The sequence below is a fragment of the Symphalangus syndactylus genome, chromosome 7 (assembly GCF_028878055.3).
Source record: "Symphalangus syndactylus isolate Jambi chromosome 7, NHGRI_mSymSyn1-v2.1_pri, whole genome shotgun sequence".
NCBI classification, from domain to species: Eukaryota; Metazoa; Chordata; class Mammalia; order Primates; family Hylobatidae; genus Symphalangus; species Symphalangus syndactylus.
In genome coordinates this window covers 10,007,354-10,024,469 of record NC_072429.2, presented here as the reverse complement: position 1 = coordinate 10,024,469, position 17,116 = coordinate 10,007,354, and the positions used below count along the sequence as shown (strand labels likewise).

Sequence of the window (17,116 nt, the reverse complement as noted above, 5' to 3'; positions counted from 1 at the left end):
ACCCTCCCTAGGCCCTGGAGCCATGAGCAGAGGCTCCCTCACATGCTTGCCTGCTGTATTATGGGTCCTAAGTATTGATTTCTGAGGCCATTCGAGGCTACAAAATTCAAACCTGTCTTGAGGATGCTAAGAGTAAGAGGGGCCCTGATTTCAAGTCAGGAACTATGGATTCAAATTCCTGGGTGCCACCAGAATGGCCAATATTAAAAAAACTGACAACACCAAGTGCTAACAAAGACATGGAGCTGCTGGAGCTCCCACACACTGCTGGTGAGGATGTAAGTCAATAGAGCCACTTTGGAAAACTGTTTGGCAGTGTCCAGACAAGCTCAACATATGCCTACTCTATGATTCCACGCCTGAGTACGAGTGAACATGTGCACCAAGCAACATGTACAAAATCCTTCACAGCAGTTTTATTTATGATACCCCCAAACTAGAAACAACAGGATGGCTGGGCCAGGCGTGGTGGCTCACGCTTGTAATCCCAGCACTTTTGGAGGCTGAGGTGCGTGGATCGCTTGAGCCCAGGAGTTTGAGACCAGCCTGGGTAACAGGGTGAGACCCCATCCCTACAAAAAATACGAAAAACTAGCTGGCATGGTGGCATGTGCCTGTAGTCCCAGCTACTTGGGAGGCTGAGGCGGGAGGATCACTTGAGCCCAGGAGTTCGAGACCAGCCTGGGCAACAGAATGAGACTCCATCTCTACAAAAAATAGAAAAAATTAGCTGGTGTGGTGGCATGTGCCTGTAGTCTCAGCTACTTGGGAGGCTGAGGTGGGAGGATCCCTTGAGCCCAGGAGGTCGAGGCTGCAGTGAGTCTTGATGGCACCAGTGCATTCCAGCCTGGGGGCCAGAGTGAGAACATCTCAAAAACAAAAACAAAAAAGTAGGATGGCTAAATTGTGCTACATTCAAATAAAGGACCACTAAACAGCATGAAAAAACTCAACTTGTTTTTTTTTTTGAGACGGAGTCTTACTATCTCATCTAGGCTGGAGTGCAGTGGCGCGATCTCAGCTCACTTGCAACCTCTGCCTCCCAGGTTCAAGCGGTTCTCCTGCCTCAGCCTCCCGAGCAGCTGAGATTACAGGCATCCACCACCATGACCGGCTAATTTTTGTATTTTTAGTAGAGACAGGGTTTCACCATGTTGGCTAGGCTGGTCTCAAGCTCCTGACCTCAAGTGATGCGCCCGCCTCGGCCTCCCAAAGTGCTGGGATTACAGGCATGAGCCACTGCGCCTGGCTGAAAAAAAAAAACTGAACTTCTGAGACATACAGTAACATGGGTGAATTCCACAAACTAATATTGTGCAAAATGTATGATTCCATTTTTATAAAACTCAAGAGCAAGCAAAACTAATCTATAATGATAGAGGTCAAAATAGTGGTTACTTCTGGGGGATACTGACTAGGAGGGGAAATGAGGGAATGTTTTAGGGACCTGGCAATGTTCTGTATCTTGATCTGGAGGGTGACTGCCCCAATGTATACATGTAAGTGAGGATTCATCAAATTGAAGTCTAAAATTGGTGCACATTACTGAATGTATGGTGTACCTCAAAAAGTTAGGAAAAAAAAGGGAACAGTTAAACAATTTCTGGGTATGGTGCACAGTTGTTTTTGTTCCCCTCCCCCTGCATCCATCCCCCCTTAATCTGGAAAGAGCCCTACAACCTTCTTCTTTTGGGGTTCCATCACTCCCTCTCTCAATGTTTTAGGTGGAGCTGACTCAGCTTTAGGCACATGACCCAGGCCCCAAATCGGAGTGCCTTTTCCCCTAGCCACAATGATTAATTCAGGGATGAGAACAGGACTAAACCAGTTGAGGCAATCCCAGATATTCTGTTGGAACTGGTGGAGAAAGGTGTTCTTTCCACTGTTGTTACTAACGTATCAGGATAGAAGCCTGGGGCTGCCAGTGGCCACCTTGGCACCTCTTGGAGAGAGCTTGCCTGAGAGAGGGCACACAGAGGAAAGGAGAGGGATAGAAAATTCTTCCTGATGAGACCATCTCTGAGTCTGTGTCCAGCTATCACTGTATGTGGATTTTTCATTAAGTGAATCAATACATTCACTTTTTTAGCTAATCGCTTTGATTTGGGTTTCTAACACTTTAATAATTAGAGTCTACTACACTGGGAATGGACAAAATTATGAGAAAAATGGAGGGATTTGGAATATAAACATTGAGCCTTGTCTCATCTGTTTTGTGGGTGCTGCCCCTGCCCTGAGTGGCTGCTCACCCTGTGAGACCACGGCACTGGCAGGAGCTGGGTGAGGCAGGCTGCAGGGGCCATGTGGGAGGGACTCTGGTCCTCATTCGTAAAGGGTTCCAGAGGAAGTCTACAGAACTGGATTCTACTCTCCATTTTGTCATTTCTTAGAGGCAAGACCTTGGGCAAATCATGACACCTCTTTCAGCCTTGTTCCTTCTCTCCATGGTTTTTATTTTATTTTTTGTTTTTTGTAGAGGTGGGATTTCACCACATTTGCCAGGATGGTCTTGAACTCCTGGCCTCAAGTGATACACCCGCCTCGGCCTCCCAAAGTGCTGGGATTACAGGTGTGAACCACCCTGCCTGGCCTCCTTCTCTATATGGAATATCAACTCTTAGCTCAAAGGTTGTTATGCAGATGAAATGCTGGCTTCCCAACCTCTCCAGCTTTTTTTTTTTTTTTTTTTTTGAGACGGAGTCTCGCTCTGTCACCCAGGCTGGAGTGCAGTGGCGCGATCTCGGCTCACTGCAAGCTCCGCCTCCCGGGTTCACGCCATTCTCCTGCCTCAGCCTCTCCAAGTAGCTGGGACTACAGGTGCCCGCCACCATGCCCGGCTAATTTTTTTGTATTTTTAGTAGAGATGGGGTTTCACCATGGTCTCCATCTCCTGACCTCGTGATCCGCCTGCCTCGGCCTCCCAAAGTGCTGGGATTACAAGCGTGAGCCACCGCGCCCGGCCTCAACCTCTCCAGCTTTTTTATACCCTTGGCTGAGTCAGCTCCTGCATCTTGGGCATTCTTATCATTGTCATCATGATCTTTGACTGTGTGTGAACCCCTAACGGCAAGAAAGTGTTCATCTCTAGGTCCCTTTACCAACAGGGCTGGCCACACAGCCGGTAGGTACTACAAAGTGGTCTTGCAAGCCGGAGGCTCACGGTATGATGGCCCACTCACCCCCTGCCCTTCATTTCCTTGCTTGGTAGATGGGGCTGAATCTGACATACTAGGTGGCTTAGAAGGACTCTGGGGAATTGCTGAGGCAGTCTGATCTTGGGAAGCTGAGAACCTCCCCTGGGGCTGTGTAGAGCCTTTCACAGCTGACCAGGAGGAGGGGCTGAGTGGTACTGAGTGGGAGCTGAGGCTGCCTGGGCCCCTTCCTCAAATCTGGCTGTCTACACTAAAGGATGGACAAAGAGCTCTCGAGGCCATAACACTCCTTTCTTTTTTTAAATTTTAAAAATTATTATTTTTAGAGACAGGGTCTTGCTCTGTTGTCCAGACTGAGTACAGTGGCATAATCATAGCTTACTGCTACCTTGAACTCATGGTTAAAGCGATCCTCCTGCTTCACCCTTCCAGGTAGCCACGACTACAGGCATGCACCACCACACCTGGCTATCTTCTTTTAAAATTTTTTATTTATTTTGAAACAGGAGTCTCGATCTGTCACCTAGGCTGGAGTGCAGTGGCACGATCTCGGCTCACTGCAACCCTCCGCCTCCCGGGTTCAAGCAATTTTCCTGCCTCAGCCTCCCGAGCAGCTGGGACTACAGATGCGTGCCACCACGCCCAGCTGATTTTTGTATTTTTTATAGAGACGGGGTTTTGCCATGTTGGTCAGGCTGGTCTCAAACTCCTGATCTCAGGTTATCCACCTGCCTTGGCCTCTCAAAGTGCTCGGATTACAGGCGTGAGCCACGGCGCCCAGCCTTCAAATTTATTTTTATACTTTTTTTTTTTTTTTTTTGAGATAGAGTCTTGTTATGTTGCCCTGGCTGGAGTGCAGTGGTTATTCACAGGCATGATAATAGCATACTACAGGCTGGAACTCCTGGGCTTGAATGGTCTTTCTGCCTTAGCCTCCTGAGCAGCTGGGACTATAGGTGCATGCCGCCACACCTGGCTATAAGACTCCTTCTCAGCTCATTTTTGAGTCATGGAAAATGCTCTTTCAAGAATCACCAGGCCTATGATAAGTCCCATGGAACAAACCTATCACTGTGTAAGAGCTGAGCAGGAAAAAACCAGCTCTCCTCATACACCTCATTTATTCATTCAATAAAACTTCATGACACACTACTATGGACATCAGGAAGTAGAGATGAATAAGGCTGGGTCTCTGCCCTAAGTGATTAGCCTGGAAAGCCACACTGGACACAGTTTCCATACTGGCCTCCTTGTCTCCTTTCCTGCCCCTCCCTGCATTCCTTTACATAACAGCCAGAATAATTCTCTCAAACATAAAGCAGATCCCCAGCTTAAACCCTTTAAAGACCTTCATGAGGCCCTATGTGACAGGAGAAGCCGGAAAAGGTGGATGAGAAGATGAGGCTGTATTGAGTTCAGGGGACCTGAACTCAAGGGAGACTTTCACAGGGTGCTTGTCTCTGTCCCAACTCCTAAAGTGACTACGGGGACTACTGAGGTCTGAATGGGGTGGAGGTGAGGGGTCAAGACAGACATACTAGATGCAATGGCAATATGGCTCAAAACCCTAGGTCTGTTAAGTTGCAGTCTGGCTCATGGGGGAAATTCTTTATTTGGATGCTTCAGTGACCAAGAGACAGAGCATTAGGCACACACATACACACACACACACACACATCCACACACAATATGCAAAGCAAAGGCATTTCACAGGTGAAGGGACAGGGAGTGGGGGAAGGAGGCCACGAGAGCAGCTAGGGGCTTCTCTGACACAATGAAGAGAAGCCTCTGATGGTGACACTCCTTGGAATTCTTGCCTCAAAGCTACAAGGAAAAATCTATCCCTGTGGACTCAGTCCCAGGCCATAAAACACAGCAAAGATAGAGAAATCTGGGTGTGGGGCCTGGGGAACACCTGCTCCTCACTGTAGAACCTGCAACAGCTCTCTATTTCTTTCCCTGGGACCCAGAAATCGCCTGGTGGATGATGGGGAAGGCTAGCACCACAGCAACCTGGGAAAGGTGGTCTGCTGCACAAGGGGGAAGAGAGGGCTAGTAGGGCAGAGGGTAGCAATGAACCTCACAGCTAGCTGGCAGGAGGCAGTTTGCCTTTAGGGGCAGAACCCTCAGGGAGACTTGCATGTGGGGCACTTTCCCATGTGACCTTGGGTCAGAGCACCTCTGATGGAGGAGGGGAAAGGTCCTATCCCCATTGGAGTGTCCTATGATCCCAGTGAACATGGAGGCTGCCCCCAGCCCCGGCTCGTTGCCAACTGCTGCAGATCCTTAGCACCATTCAGGAACTGTGGAGAGGGGCAGTGGGGGTAGCAATGCTCCACCAAGACTGTGTCACTGCTCCAGGAGGAGACTTCATAGTTGGCAGAAACCTGCGCAACTGGCCATATCTGGTCTAAGACTCACGAAAGCCTGCACCTTCTGGGGGAAGGCGGAGTGTCGGATTAGCTCCAAGCTCCCATGTTGCAGCCATTTCCTCTGTTTCCTGCCCCGGCCCAGGTTTGGCATGAAAGTTCCAGGTTTCGCTGGAAGTCTAGGGCCCAGAGAGATCTCTGCTCTTTAGTTGCAAGAACTGGCCCAAAACTGACCTTTAGAGGAAAGACAGGTGGCAGGGGCCTCAGCACCTATGGCCCAGAGGGGTTGGGGAAGGGGGAAAGCCACCCTCCAAACTACCACCCCGCGAGACCCCAAGTCTCTCAATACCCTTGCCTCCCCTGTCATGACCTACAGGACCCCTGCCAAAGGGGAGCAGCAGGAGTGAATTAGCCTGGACCAATCGGAGGCTGTCTGTGGCCCAATCCTGCCTCAGGCCTATGTACTTTCCTGGTAAGAACAAGGAGTAAGAGGGAGCCAAGGGCTGAGCAGTCACGGGAAGCTGGCTCATGGCTGGCCCAACATGGGATGCTGGGAAGAATCACCTCTAGTCTTCCAAGGTGGTTGAGTCTTTCTGAACGGGTTGCCTTTGCATTGGAATCTGGCCCAGGGATGATGCCACTGTTTTTGGTGACCTGTATTTGAGAAGGAACAAAGGAAGAAGGTCAGTGTGTGGCAGCTGTATTGGCTTATTGCAATGATAGCACTGCCCTTTCTAGGGCCTTGGAGTAATAGACAGGACACTTTTCCTTCCCTGAGGTCCACTGTGGGCTGGCAGAATGCTGGATGCTTAGCTTCCATCATTCCATCCTCATGGCAATTCTGCAAGGTGAGAAACAGCACCCTCATTTTACATACAAGGAAACTAAAGCTCAGGAAGTTTAAGTGGCTGGCCCAAAGTATGTTTTTAAGTGGTAGGTTCAGGACTGTAGCCAATGCCTTTTCACTATACCAAACCACTGCCTACAGGGCCCTATACAAACTCATTCCATTTGGTAGTGGCAGAGTAAAATGAATGGGCTTTGAAGTCAAACAGGCTTGAATCCTAGGTCTAACTCCAAGTAACTAAGTGACCTTGGGCAAGTCAATTAACCTATCTGATAATTAGGCTTTCTTTGGTTGTAAAAGGTGGGGTTAATTTCAGACCTTTTGTTGAGAATTTAATGAGACTGAATCAGGTGTTCAACAAATTATAGCTTTATTCTTACAGAATTAGAGGCTTTTTAAAAATTTTGAGACAGGATCTCACTCAGGCACCCAGGCTGGAGTATAGTGGTGCCATCATAGCTCACTGCAACTCATAGCTCACTCCAACTCCTGGGCTCAAGCTATTCTCCCACTTCAGCCTCTCAAGTAGTTGGGACTACAGGCATGCACTGCCACACCTGGCTAACTTTATTTTTTGTAGATGGGGTCTCACTACATTGCTCATGTTGGGAGAATTACAGACTTATTGACTTGCCCAAGGTCACATGCTGGAAAGTTTAGCAAGAGAACAGTGAACAACACTGGCAATTTCAGGTGTGGGTAGCCCCAGGGCGGGGCTCTGGTTGGCTTCAGGTTGTCTATTGTAACTGTCATCAGCCAGGCTGCAAGGGAGGTATGTATGCTGAAATACTGTGGGGCTGAGTTGCTGGGGCTTGTCTCAAGTGTATACCTAAGAGTCCCCCAAAGTAAAAAACATATTCACAGGTGAAGAGGATGATCTGCTACCTTGTGAGAGAGGAGACTCCAGACAGAGCAGAGAGAACTAAGGACATTTTTTACACCAATACTCTGTGTTTCTACCACCTTTAAATCATTCAGCTCAATGAGCAAAGCAAAATCAATGACCAAAGTCAAAGCAATCATTTCAGCAGCTTGCCTGCCTGAAACTCAGTTTCCTTGTCTGTAAAATGGGAATTCTTCTACCCATCTCAGACGGTTATGCTGGGGCCAGGTGCAGTGGCTCACGCCTGTAATCCCAGCACTCTGGGAGGCCGAGGCGGCGGGGGGTGGGGATCACTTGAGCTCAGGAGTTTGAGACCAGCCTGGCCAATATGGTGAAACCCCATCTCTACTAAAAAAAAAACAAAAAACGTTATGTTGTGACACACTGCTCATACCACACATTTCCCTTTGGAGAGGAAGGGACAGAACCATGTGGGCCCGCCAGGCCAGGCCCTATCCTCTTCATATCAATGGTGCCATAGCCTACTTCTGAGCCTGACGCCTTGGGAAGAGCATGCTGTGAGCCAGACAGGCTTCAGTTTGAATCATGACCTTGCTTCATTCACATTGCCACTTTGAATGCTGGTTGTCTATATGTATAAAATGGGAATAATTATCTCTTCCTCTCAGGGTTGGAAGGATTATCTGAGAAAATCTGCTTGACATATGGCCTGCAACAGAAGAGGGGCTCAATGAATGTTAGTCACTTCCAAGATTACCATGAACAGGTAACTCTCTGTTCACCTGGTTCCTTCAAAACCCTTATCACAATCTGTGATTATTGGTTGTTTACTTGCTTAGTCTGTTTCCTCCCACCAGGCTGTAAGGTCAGGAGAGCAGAGACTGGGTCTGTCTCAGCCACCATTCAGAAGATGCTCAATATATATTTGATTAATGAATGAGAGGGCCTGGTCATATTTGATAATGACCTACAGAGGGAACTCCTGCCAGCAAAGGAGAGGGTCTCCAGGCCAGTGGAAAAGCACTTCCCCAGTCAGAGTGCTACAGACTAGGAAAGCCAGGTGCTCTTAGGGTTCCACCAAGGAAATCATGTATGCTTCTCTATTAAACCCTTCAGCCCAACAGGTCCAAAGGCTGGGCAGAAGTTGGTGGAGAAATACATATAGAGGAGACACTTGTTCCTGTTACATGATTCATCTTCTGTTCACTGAAAAAAGGCTGCCAGGATTCCATTTCAGCCGAGAACTACCTGGCTTTGTTCTGATGCAGAAGTCCTGAGCTCCTGCTATGGATCCTAGAATTTCAAAAAATGGTTACTTACTGGTTCTTGTGTTTGAAGCCGCTGACATGAGCTTGGTACTGTTCTATGGAGTTCAGCACTATCTTACATGTTTTGCAGGGGTAGCCCTTTCCAGCTGAAACACATCAAAATCAAGATCTTAGTAATCCAGAAAGAAGGAACCTGAAGACCGATGCTTTTCAGAGTGTACAAATGCCCTTCTAAGGATGGACAGGTGAGGCGAGGCGAGGTTGCTGGCCCTGATGAGAACCCAGAGGCCACAGTGCTCAGGAGGCACAGACTGTGTGCCTATGTGCTTCCTGGGGTTGGGAAGATCCTCATTCCTGTGTCCCTCGTCCCAGCATAGAGCCTGGCCCAGACTAGCTGTCTGCTGAGTGATAAAAGAATGACAGAACAAAGAGGTGACATTTGGTCTGTCTTTTCTACCTTGACTGTGCTAAGTGGCCTCATTAAGGATGCCCTTCACTGAGAGATCTCTGGGAAGGTGCCACTCTCCTAGGGCTTGCAGTAACAGTAATTAATGAGAATGTTGGTTATGAAAATCAATCTGTCTTTCTACCCTGGGAATCACAGACCCTGTCTCACTTTACCAGGGCTGCTCCAATGACAAAGTGGCTTTTCCCACATGGTCTGGTAGTGAGTGAGGAGCCAGAATAGGGAACTGAACTGCTGGTTCTGCTTTCAGGTGATCTTAGTTAGATCCCTTCCTTTCTTCTGATCCTTAGCTTTTCTTTCTTTCTTTTTTTTTTTTTTTTTTTTTGAGACGGAGTCTCGCTCTGTGGCCAGGCTGGAGTGCAGTGGCACGATCTCGGCTCATTGCAACCTCTGCCATCCGGGTTTGAGGGATTCTCCTGCCTCAGCCTCCTGAGTAGCTGGGATTACAGGCGCGCACCACCGTGCCCGGCTAATTTTTTTATTTTTAGTAGAGATGGGGTTTCACCATGTTGGCCAGGCTGGTCTTGAACTCCTGACCTCGTGATCCACCCACCTGGACCTCCTCAAGTGCTGGAATTACAGGTGTGAGCCACCGTGCCCAGCCACACCTGGGTAATTTTTGTATTTTCTTTTTTTTGTAGAGATGGGGTTTTGCCATGTTGCCCAGGCTCCAAACCTCTTCACATTGGAACCAGGATGATCTGCCCATAAAGCTCAAACTGGCAACGGCTTCCCAGTGCTCTTAGGGTAAAGGCCCACCTCCCTAACATGACCCACAAAGTTATGCGTGGACACCTGCTCATTTCCTCTGCATCACTATGTCCCATACTATCCTACTTGTCCTCTGGGGTGCCTTTCTTGATCCCTGCTCCCCCATCTTATCTCCTCTCATTTTATGTGCCCACAGTCTTGCATTTGTCTTTTTTTCTAAAGTTTGTCACAGTTGTAACTATTTGCTCAATGCCTGTCTTCTCTGCTAGACTGTAAGCTCCATAAGAAAACAGACAATACCTGTTTTATTTACTACATATATACCACAATGCCTGGCACATATTAGGTAAAAGTCCAGTAAATACTTATTGACTATATATGAATTTAGTAAGACCCGAAAACTTGTCCTGTATATAAAAGCTGAAGAAACTGGGGGACCAGCATGAGGCTCAGAAAGCAGCTCTACTGAGTGGGAGACAAGACCCAAATTAGGGAAAGTAATGGGGTGAAGCAGAGGAGGATTTCAGTAACCTGGAGGGGACATTCAATGCTCTGGGGGCAAGAAGGATTTGCCTGAATGCTATGTAGGTTTTAGTTCTGGCCTTCTAGGGTAAATATGAGAGAAACACAAGCCTGGAGTATAAAACCACTCTAAGGCTTATTTGATCTGCGTGGTAGATGATGCATTTGCCCCCAGTGGGATTTGGATACCCTGGGTAATCTTACAGTAGATCCATACTTGCCATGAGACACTTGTCAGGGACCCTCAGGAACTATTCTCTGGATCCAACACAGAACTACATTGGGTTTCAATGTGGGCTCTGGCTCTGCCACTCTTTAGTGTGGAACCCTGGGCAATCACTTCACCTTTCTGGTTTTAATATCCTCATCTGTAAAATGGGGATAATCAAAGTTGTTCAACAGTTATTGTCAGGATTACATCAGGTAATTAAATGTGAGAGCACCTAGCCCAAGCCCTGGACTATAACACCTATCAGTAAGTGTTAGATGACTTGACTAAATGAATGAACTAAATGAATGAATGGCCTTGAATGAAGCCAGCAGGGAGAAGTCAAGCTGTTAACAAACCTAAATAGACCGGGCATGGTGGCTCATGCCTGTAATCCCAGCACTTTGGGAGGGCGAGGCGGGTGGATCACTTGAGGCCAGGAGTTCCACACCAGCCTAGCCAACATGGTGAAACCCTGTCTCTACAAAAACAAACACCTAAATTCTTTGCTAAGGTAGAATCCTTGTTAGCTGAAGTCATTGCCTGCATATTCTAGGTCAACAGCCCACCTCTGTAAGAAGGGGGACAGAGTGGGGCTCAGTGCCTCTGCTAGACATCCTACACTTGGAGAGCCTCCTGCCAAGTATGCTGAGAGCTGGAGGCACGTGGAAGGACTGTAAGGTTTGCAGCCACACAGAGCTAAAGACCCAAAGTGATATCAACATTTATTAACATCAAGGTCTTATCAGCTGTATGAGCTTGAACCATTCACTCTGGGTCTCAACCTCTTTATTTGTAAAGTGGTCGACATCATATCTATTTATAGGAATGTGTGGAGATTAAAATTATAATGTATATATTCCTATCAAAAGGGGATCTAATACCCCTGCCTCTCTGCCTAGTTATTTTATTTTATTTTATTTTATTTTTTTTTTTGAGACAGAGTTTCGCTTTTGTTGCCCAGGCTGGAGTGCAATGGCAAGATCTCGCCTCACTGCAACCTCCGCCTCCCAGGTTCAAGCAATTCTCCTGCCTCAGCCTCCCAAGTAGCTGAGATTACAGGCATGCACCACTACGCCTGGCTAATTTTGTATTTTTAGGAGAGACGGGGTTTCTCCATGTTGAGGCTGGTGTCGAACTTCTGACCTCAGGTGATCCACCTGCCTCAGCCTCCCAAAGTGCTGGGATTACAGGCATGAGCCACTGCGCCCAGCTATTTTTTTTTCTTTTTAATAAAAAAACTATCGATATTCTTCAAATCCAAGTCCTCTTGAAAATCTATGACCTCAGGCTGGGCATGGTGGCTCATGCCTGTAATCCCAGCAATTTGGTAGGCCGAGGCGGCCACATCACCTGAGGTCAGGAGTCTGAGACCAGCATGGCCAACATGGTGAAACTCCATCTCTACTAAAAATACAAAATTAGCCAGCCGTGGTGGCGCATGCCTATAATCCCAGCTACTCGGGAGGCTGAGGCAGGAGAATTGCTTGAACCCAGGAGGTGGAGGTTGCGGTAAGCCGAGATCGCGCCATTGCACTCCAGCCTGGGAAATAAGAGCGAAACTCTGTCTCAATAAATAAATAAATAAATAAATAAGAAAATCTATGACCTCAGAGTGAAGGTGTAGAACACCTGATTTTTCTTTTTTTTTTTTTTTGCGACAGGGTCTCACCCCGTCGCCCAGACTGGAGTGCAGTGGCACAATCTTGGCTCACCACAATCTCCGCCGCCCAGGCTCAAGTGATTCTCCTGCCTCAGCATCCTGAGTAGCTGGGATTACAGATGCATGCCACCACGCCCGGCTAATTTTTTTGTATTTTTAGTAGAGACAGGGTTTTGCCATGTTGACCAGGCTGGTGTTGAACTCCTAACCTCAAATGATCCACCCACCTCAGCCTCCCAAAGTGCTGGGATTACAGGTGTGAGCCACTGTGCCCGGCTGAGAACACCGGATTTTAAAGTCATGTTATTTGGCTTGATTGCCACCTGCATCTCTAATTGATAATATACAACTTAGTTTTAGAGTCTTTATTTGTTCTACATAAGGACCAAAAAAAAGAGAAAAAACAAAACTTGAAAAAGAGACACAGGTCTTTTTTTTTTTTTTTTGAGACAGAGTTTCACTCTTGTCACCCAGGGTGGAGTGCAATGGTGCGATCTCAGTTCACTGCAACCTCCGCCTCCCGGGTTCAAGTGATTCTCCTGCTGGGATTACAGGTGCCCACCACCACACCCGGTTAATTTTTCGTATTTTTAGTGGAGACGGGGTTTCGGGTTTCACCAGGTTGGCCAGGCTGGTCTCGAACTCCTGACCTCAGGTGATCCACCCGCCTCGGCCTCCCAAAGTGCTGAGATTACAGGCGTGAGCCATCACACCCAGCCACAGAGGTCTTTCTATAATACGTTCCTCTATGTATTTAAAAACTCGAAATAACTAGCATAAAATGAATATTCCATTCAGTAATAATTTTTTTATTTTTATTATTTATTTTATTATACTTTTAAGTTCTAGGGTACATGTGCACAACGTGCAGGTTTGTTACATACGTATACATGTACCATGTTGGTGTGCTGCACCCATTAACTCATCATTTACATTAGGTATATCTCCTAATGCTATCCCTCCCCCCTCCCCCAACCCCATGACAGGCCTGGGTGTGTGATGTTCCCCACTCTGTATCCAAATGTTCTCATTGTTCAATTCCCACCTGTGAGTGAGAACATGCAGTGTTTGGTTTTCTGTCCTTGCGATAGTTTGCTCAGAATGATGGTTTCCAGCTTCATCCATGTCCCTACAAAGGACATGAACTCATCCTTTTTTATGGCTGCATAGTATTCCATGGTGTGTATGTGCCACATTTTCTTAATCCAGTCTATCGTTGTTGGACATTTGGGTTGGTTCCAAGTCTTTGCTATTGTGAATAGTGCCGCTGTAAACATACATGTGTCTTTATAGCAGCATGATTTATAATCCTTTGGGTATATACCCAGTAATGGGATGGCTGGGTCAAATGGTATTTCTAGTTCTAGATCCTTGAGGAATCGCCACACTGTCTTCCACAATGGTTGAACTAGTTTACAGTCCCACTAACAGTGTAAAAGTGTTCCTATTTCTCCACATCCTCTCCAGCACCTGTTGTTTCCTGACTTTTTAGATTCTTTTTAGATTTTTTTTTTTTTGAGATGGAGTCTTGCTCTGTTGCCCAGTGCAGTGGTGTGATCTCAGCTCACTGCAACCAGGTTCAAGAGATTCTCCTGACTCAGCCTCCTGAGTAGCTGGGACTACAAGCACATGCCACCACATCCAGCTAATTTTTTTTTTTTTTTGAGATGGAGTCTGGCTTTTTTGCCCAGGCTGGAGTGCAGTGGCACGATCTCGGCTCACTGCAACCTCCTCCTCCTGGGTTCAAGTGATTCTCGTGCCTCAGCCTTCAGAGTAGCTGGGATTAATGGGCACATGCCACCATGCCTGGCTAATTTTTGTATTTTTAATAGAGACGGGGTTTCTCCATGTTGGTCAGACTGGTCTCCAGCTCCCGACCTCAGGTGATCTGCCTGCCTCGGCCTCTCAAAGTGCTGGGATTACAGGTGTGAGCCACCGCACCCAGCCAATTTTTGTATTTTTAGTAGAGACGGGGTTTTGCCATCTTGGCCAGGCTGGTCTCAAACTCCCGACCTCAAGTGAACCACCTATCTTGGCCTCCTAAAGTGCTGGGATTACAGGCGTGAGCCACTGTGCCTGGCCCTAGTTTTTGATTTTAATCAGTAAGTTATTCCTGAGGCAGGGGGAGATACTTCGGTGGTTCAAATTAAAAAGGACTCAACAAGGCCAAATTTATGTTAAGAAAACAGAAACAGAACCTTTGGAAAAGCCTAGTATTTTTCTCCTACCAAGTCTTTCTAGACTGGACACCAGGATGTTGAAAATACTGACATTACCCCTTTATTACCAAAGATATAGAGTCAATTTCCAGTTTCCACACATTTATGAAGTAACTTTCTCAAGTTCCTTTAGTGCCCAAAATTCCAGAGGTAGCTATATGAAGTCTCAAAAAAATCTACATATTAGGGCCGAGTGTGGTGGGTTCGCGCCTGTAATCCCAGCACTTTGGGAGGCCGAGGCAGGTGGATCACCTGAGGTCAGGAGTTTGAGACCAGCCTGGCCAACATGATGAAACCCTGTCTCTACTAAAAATACCAAAATTAGCCGGGTTTGGTGGTGGGTGTCTATAATCCCAGCTACTCGGGAGGCTGAGGCAGGAGAATCGCTTGAACGCAGAGGTCGCAGTGAGCCAAGATTGCACCATTGCACTCCAGCCTGGGTGACAGAGTGAGACTCTGTCTCAAAAAAAAAAAAAAAAAAAAAAATCTACATATTTGTAAATGTAATATATAATAGTAATATGTAGCAAAATCCACAAATTAGTAAAATTTCAATACAATTTTTTACTTTTCAGAAAGGTATCTTTACCATAAAGAACCTACTATTTCTTTTTTTTTTTTTTTTTTTTTTTTTGAGACGGAGTCTCGCTCTGTCGCCCAGGCTAGAGTGTAGTGGCGCAATCTCGGCTCACTGCAAGCTCCGCCTCCAGGGTTCACGCCATTCTCCTGCCTCAGCCTCTCCGAGTAGCCGGGACTACAGGCGCCCGCCACCACACCCGGCTAATTTTTTTGTATTTTTAGTAGAGACGGGGTTTCACCGTGGTCTCGATCTCCTGACCTCGGGATCCGCCCACCTCGGCCTCCCAAAGTGCTGGGATTACAAGCGTGAGCCACCGCGCCCGGCCAAACTTACTATTTTTTAATTTATAGAACCAGTTTTTACCCAGAAATCTAAGTAAATTCAATTAGTTAAGTTCACTTGAGGTGTTTCTGTTCTGGAGTAATAGATTATACTATGCAATCATTACAGTATCCCCACCACCACACCCCACCTACCATCTGCAGATTTGCTTTCTATGGTTTCAGTTATCTGTGGTCAACTGCAGTCCAAAAATATGAAATAAAAAATGCTGGCCAGGCATGGTGGCTCACGCCTGTAATCCCAGCACTTTGGGAGGCTGAGCTGTGTGGATCACAAGGTCAGGAGTTCAAGACCAGCCTGGCCAACATGGTGAAACCCTGTCTCTACTAAAAATAAAAAAAAAATTAGCCGGACATGGTGGTGGGCACCTGTAATCCCAGGTACTTGGGAGGCTGAGGCAGGAGAATTGCTTGAAACTGGAAGGTGGAGGTTCGAGTGAGCTGAGATGGCACCGCTGCACTCCAGCCTGGGTAACAAGAGCGAAAGTCCATCTCAAAAAAGAAAAATAAAAAAATAAAAAATAGCCAGATCGGGCATGGTGGCTCATGTCTGTAATCCCAGCACTTTGGGAGGCCCGAGGTGGGTGGATCGCTTGAGCCCAGGAGTTCAAGACCAGCCTGGGCAACATGGCGAGACTCTAGCTCTACAAAAAATAAAAAAGTAGCCAGGTGTGGTGGCACACGCCTGTGGTTAAGCAATTTGGGAGGCTGAAGTGGGAGGAATGCTTAAGTCTGGGAGGTCACGACTGCAATGAGCCATAGTTGTGCACTGCACTCCAGCCTGTGTGACAGAGAAGACCCTATCTCAAAAAAAAAAAAAAAAAAAATTCCAGAAATAAACAATTCCTAAGTTTTTAAAGTGCTGGCTATTCTGAGTAGCATGATGAAATCTTAAGCTATCCCATTCTGCCCTGTTTAGGATGTCAATCATCCCTTTGTTTACCACACTGTATACGCTATCTGCTCATTAGTGCCTTAGCCATGTTGGTTCTCAGAGAGAAAAACACAGTATATAGAGGGTTTGGTATTATCCACCATTTCAGGCATCCATGGGGGGTTTTGAAACGTATCCCCTATGGATTAGGCATGGACTAGTATATTCTAAAAACATGTTAGTATGTCACAAAATGTTAAAATATGTATAGATTTTTAAATGTTTAAAGCATACAATTGGAATGTACAGTAAAAAGGCAGCAAATATTTTCTCCCAATGAATTCATAGCAAACAAGAACACATGTAAGAAAAACTATCATCAAGGTAGATATTTTTTTCCCTCTCTTAACAGTATAATATTCATGAAAACTGAATTTCTTCCAGGTCTTTTTTTAATTACCCTTAATGTATTAGAAATGGTCCAGTCAACTTTAAGGAATGTTCATTTTAAAACAGCATTAAAAGTACCAAAATACACAAATATTTTGGGCAAGACTTAAATGCATACTTGATAAAAGCAGGCTGGGTTTAACGGCTCATGCCTGTAATCACAGCACTCTGGGCGGCCAAGGTAGGAGGATGACTGGAGCCCAAGAGTTCATGACCAGTTTAGGCAACATACAGAGACCCTGTTTTTTTTTTTTTGAGATGGAGTCTTGCTCTGTTGTCAGGCTGGAGTGCAGTGGCACGATCTTGGATCACTGCAACCTCCACCTCCCAGGTTCAAGTGATTCTCCTGCCTCAGCCTCCTGAGTAGCTGGGACTATAGGCGCGTGCCACCACGTCCAGCTAATTTTTGTATTTTTAGTAGAGACGGGGTTTCACCATATTGGCCAGGATGGTCTGGCTCTCTTGACCTCATGATCCACCTGCCTTGGCCTCCCAAAGTGTTGGGATTACAGGCGTGAGCCACTGCACCCGGCAAGAGACGCTCTTAAAAAAAAAAAAAAAGGTAAAAACAAGGAATTCATCCTTTACCAACGAGTGGTGAA

General features: G+C 46.7%; 1 protein-coding gene across 24 annotated transcripts in view; it reads right to left on the bottom strand.

Annotated features, from left to right (window-relative positions):
- Positions 1 to 17,116, bottom strand: part of ZNF346 (zinc finger protein 346) — a 65,965-nt gene that overhangs the window by 14,632 nt on the left and 34,217 nt on the right. For 12 of the 24 annotated variants that reach the window (XM_063642542.1, XM_055285126.2, XM_055285130.2 and 9 more), the window contains 2 exons: positions 8,533 to 8,626; positions 4,746 to 6,175 (listed from right to left, as the gene is read on the bottom strand). In XM_063642542.1, the coding sequence (XP_063498612.1) occupies positions 6,088 to 6,175; positions 8,533 to 8,626 (182 nt within the window). In that variant the 3' untranslated portion in view covers positions 4,746 to 6,087. The other 12 variants (XR_010121647.1, XR_010121648.1, XM_063642538.1 and 9 more) reach the window with 11 other exon arrangements.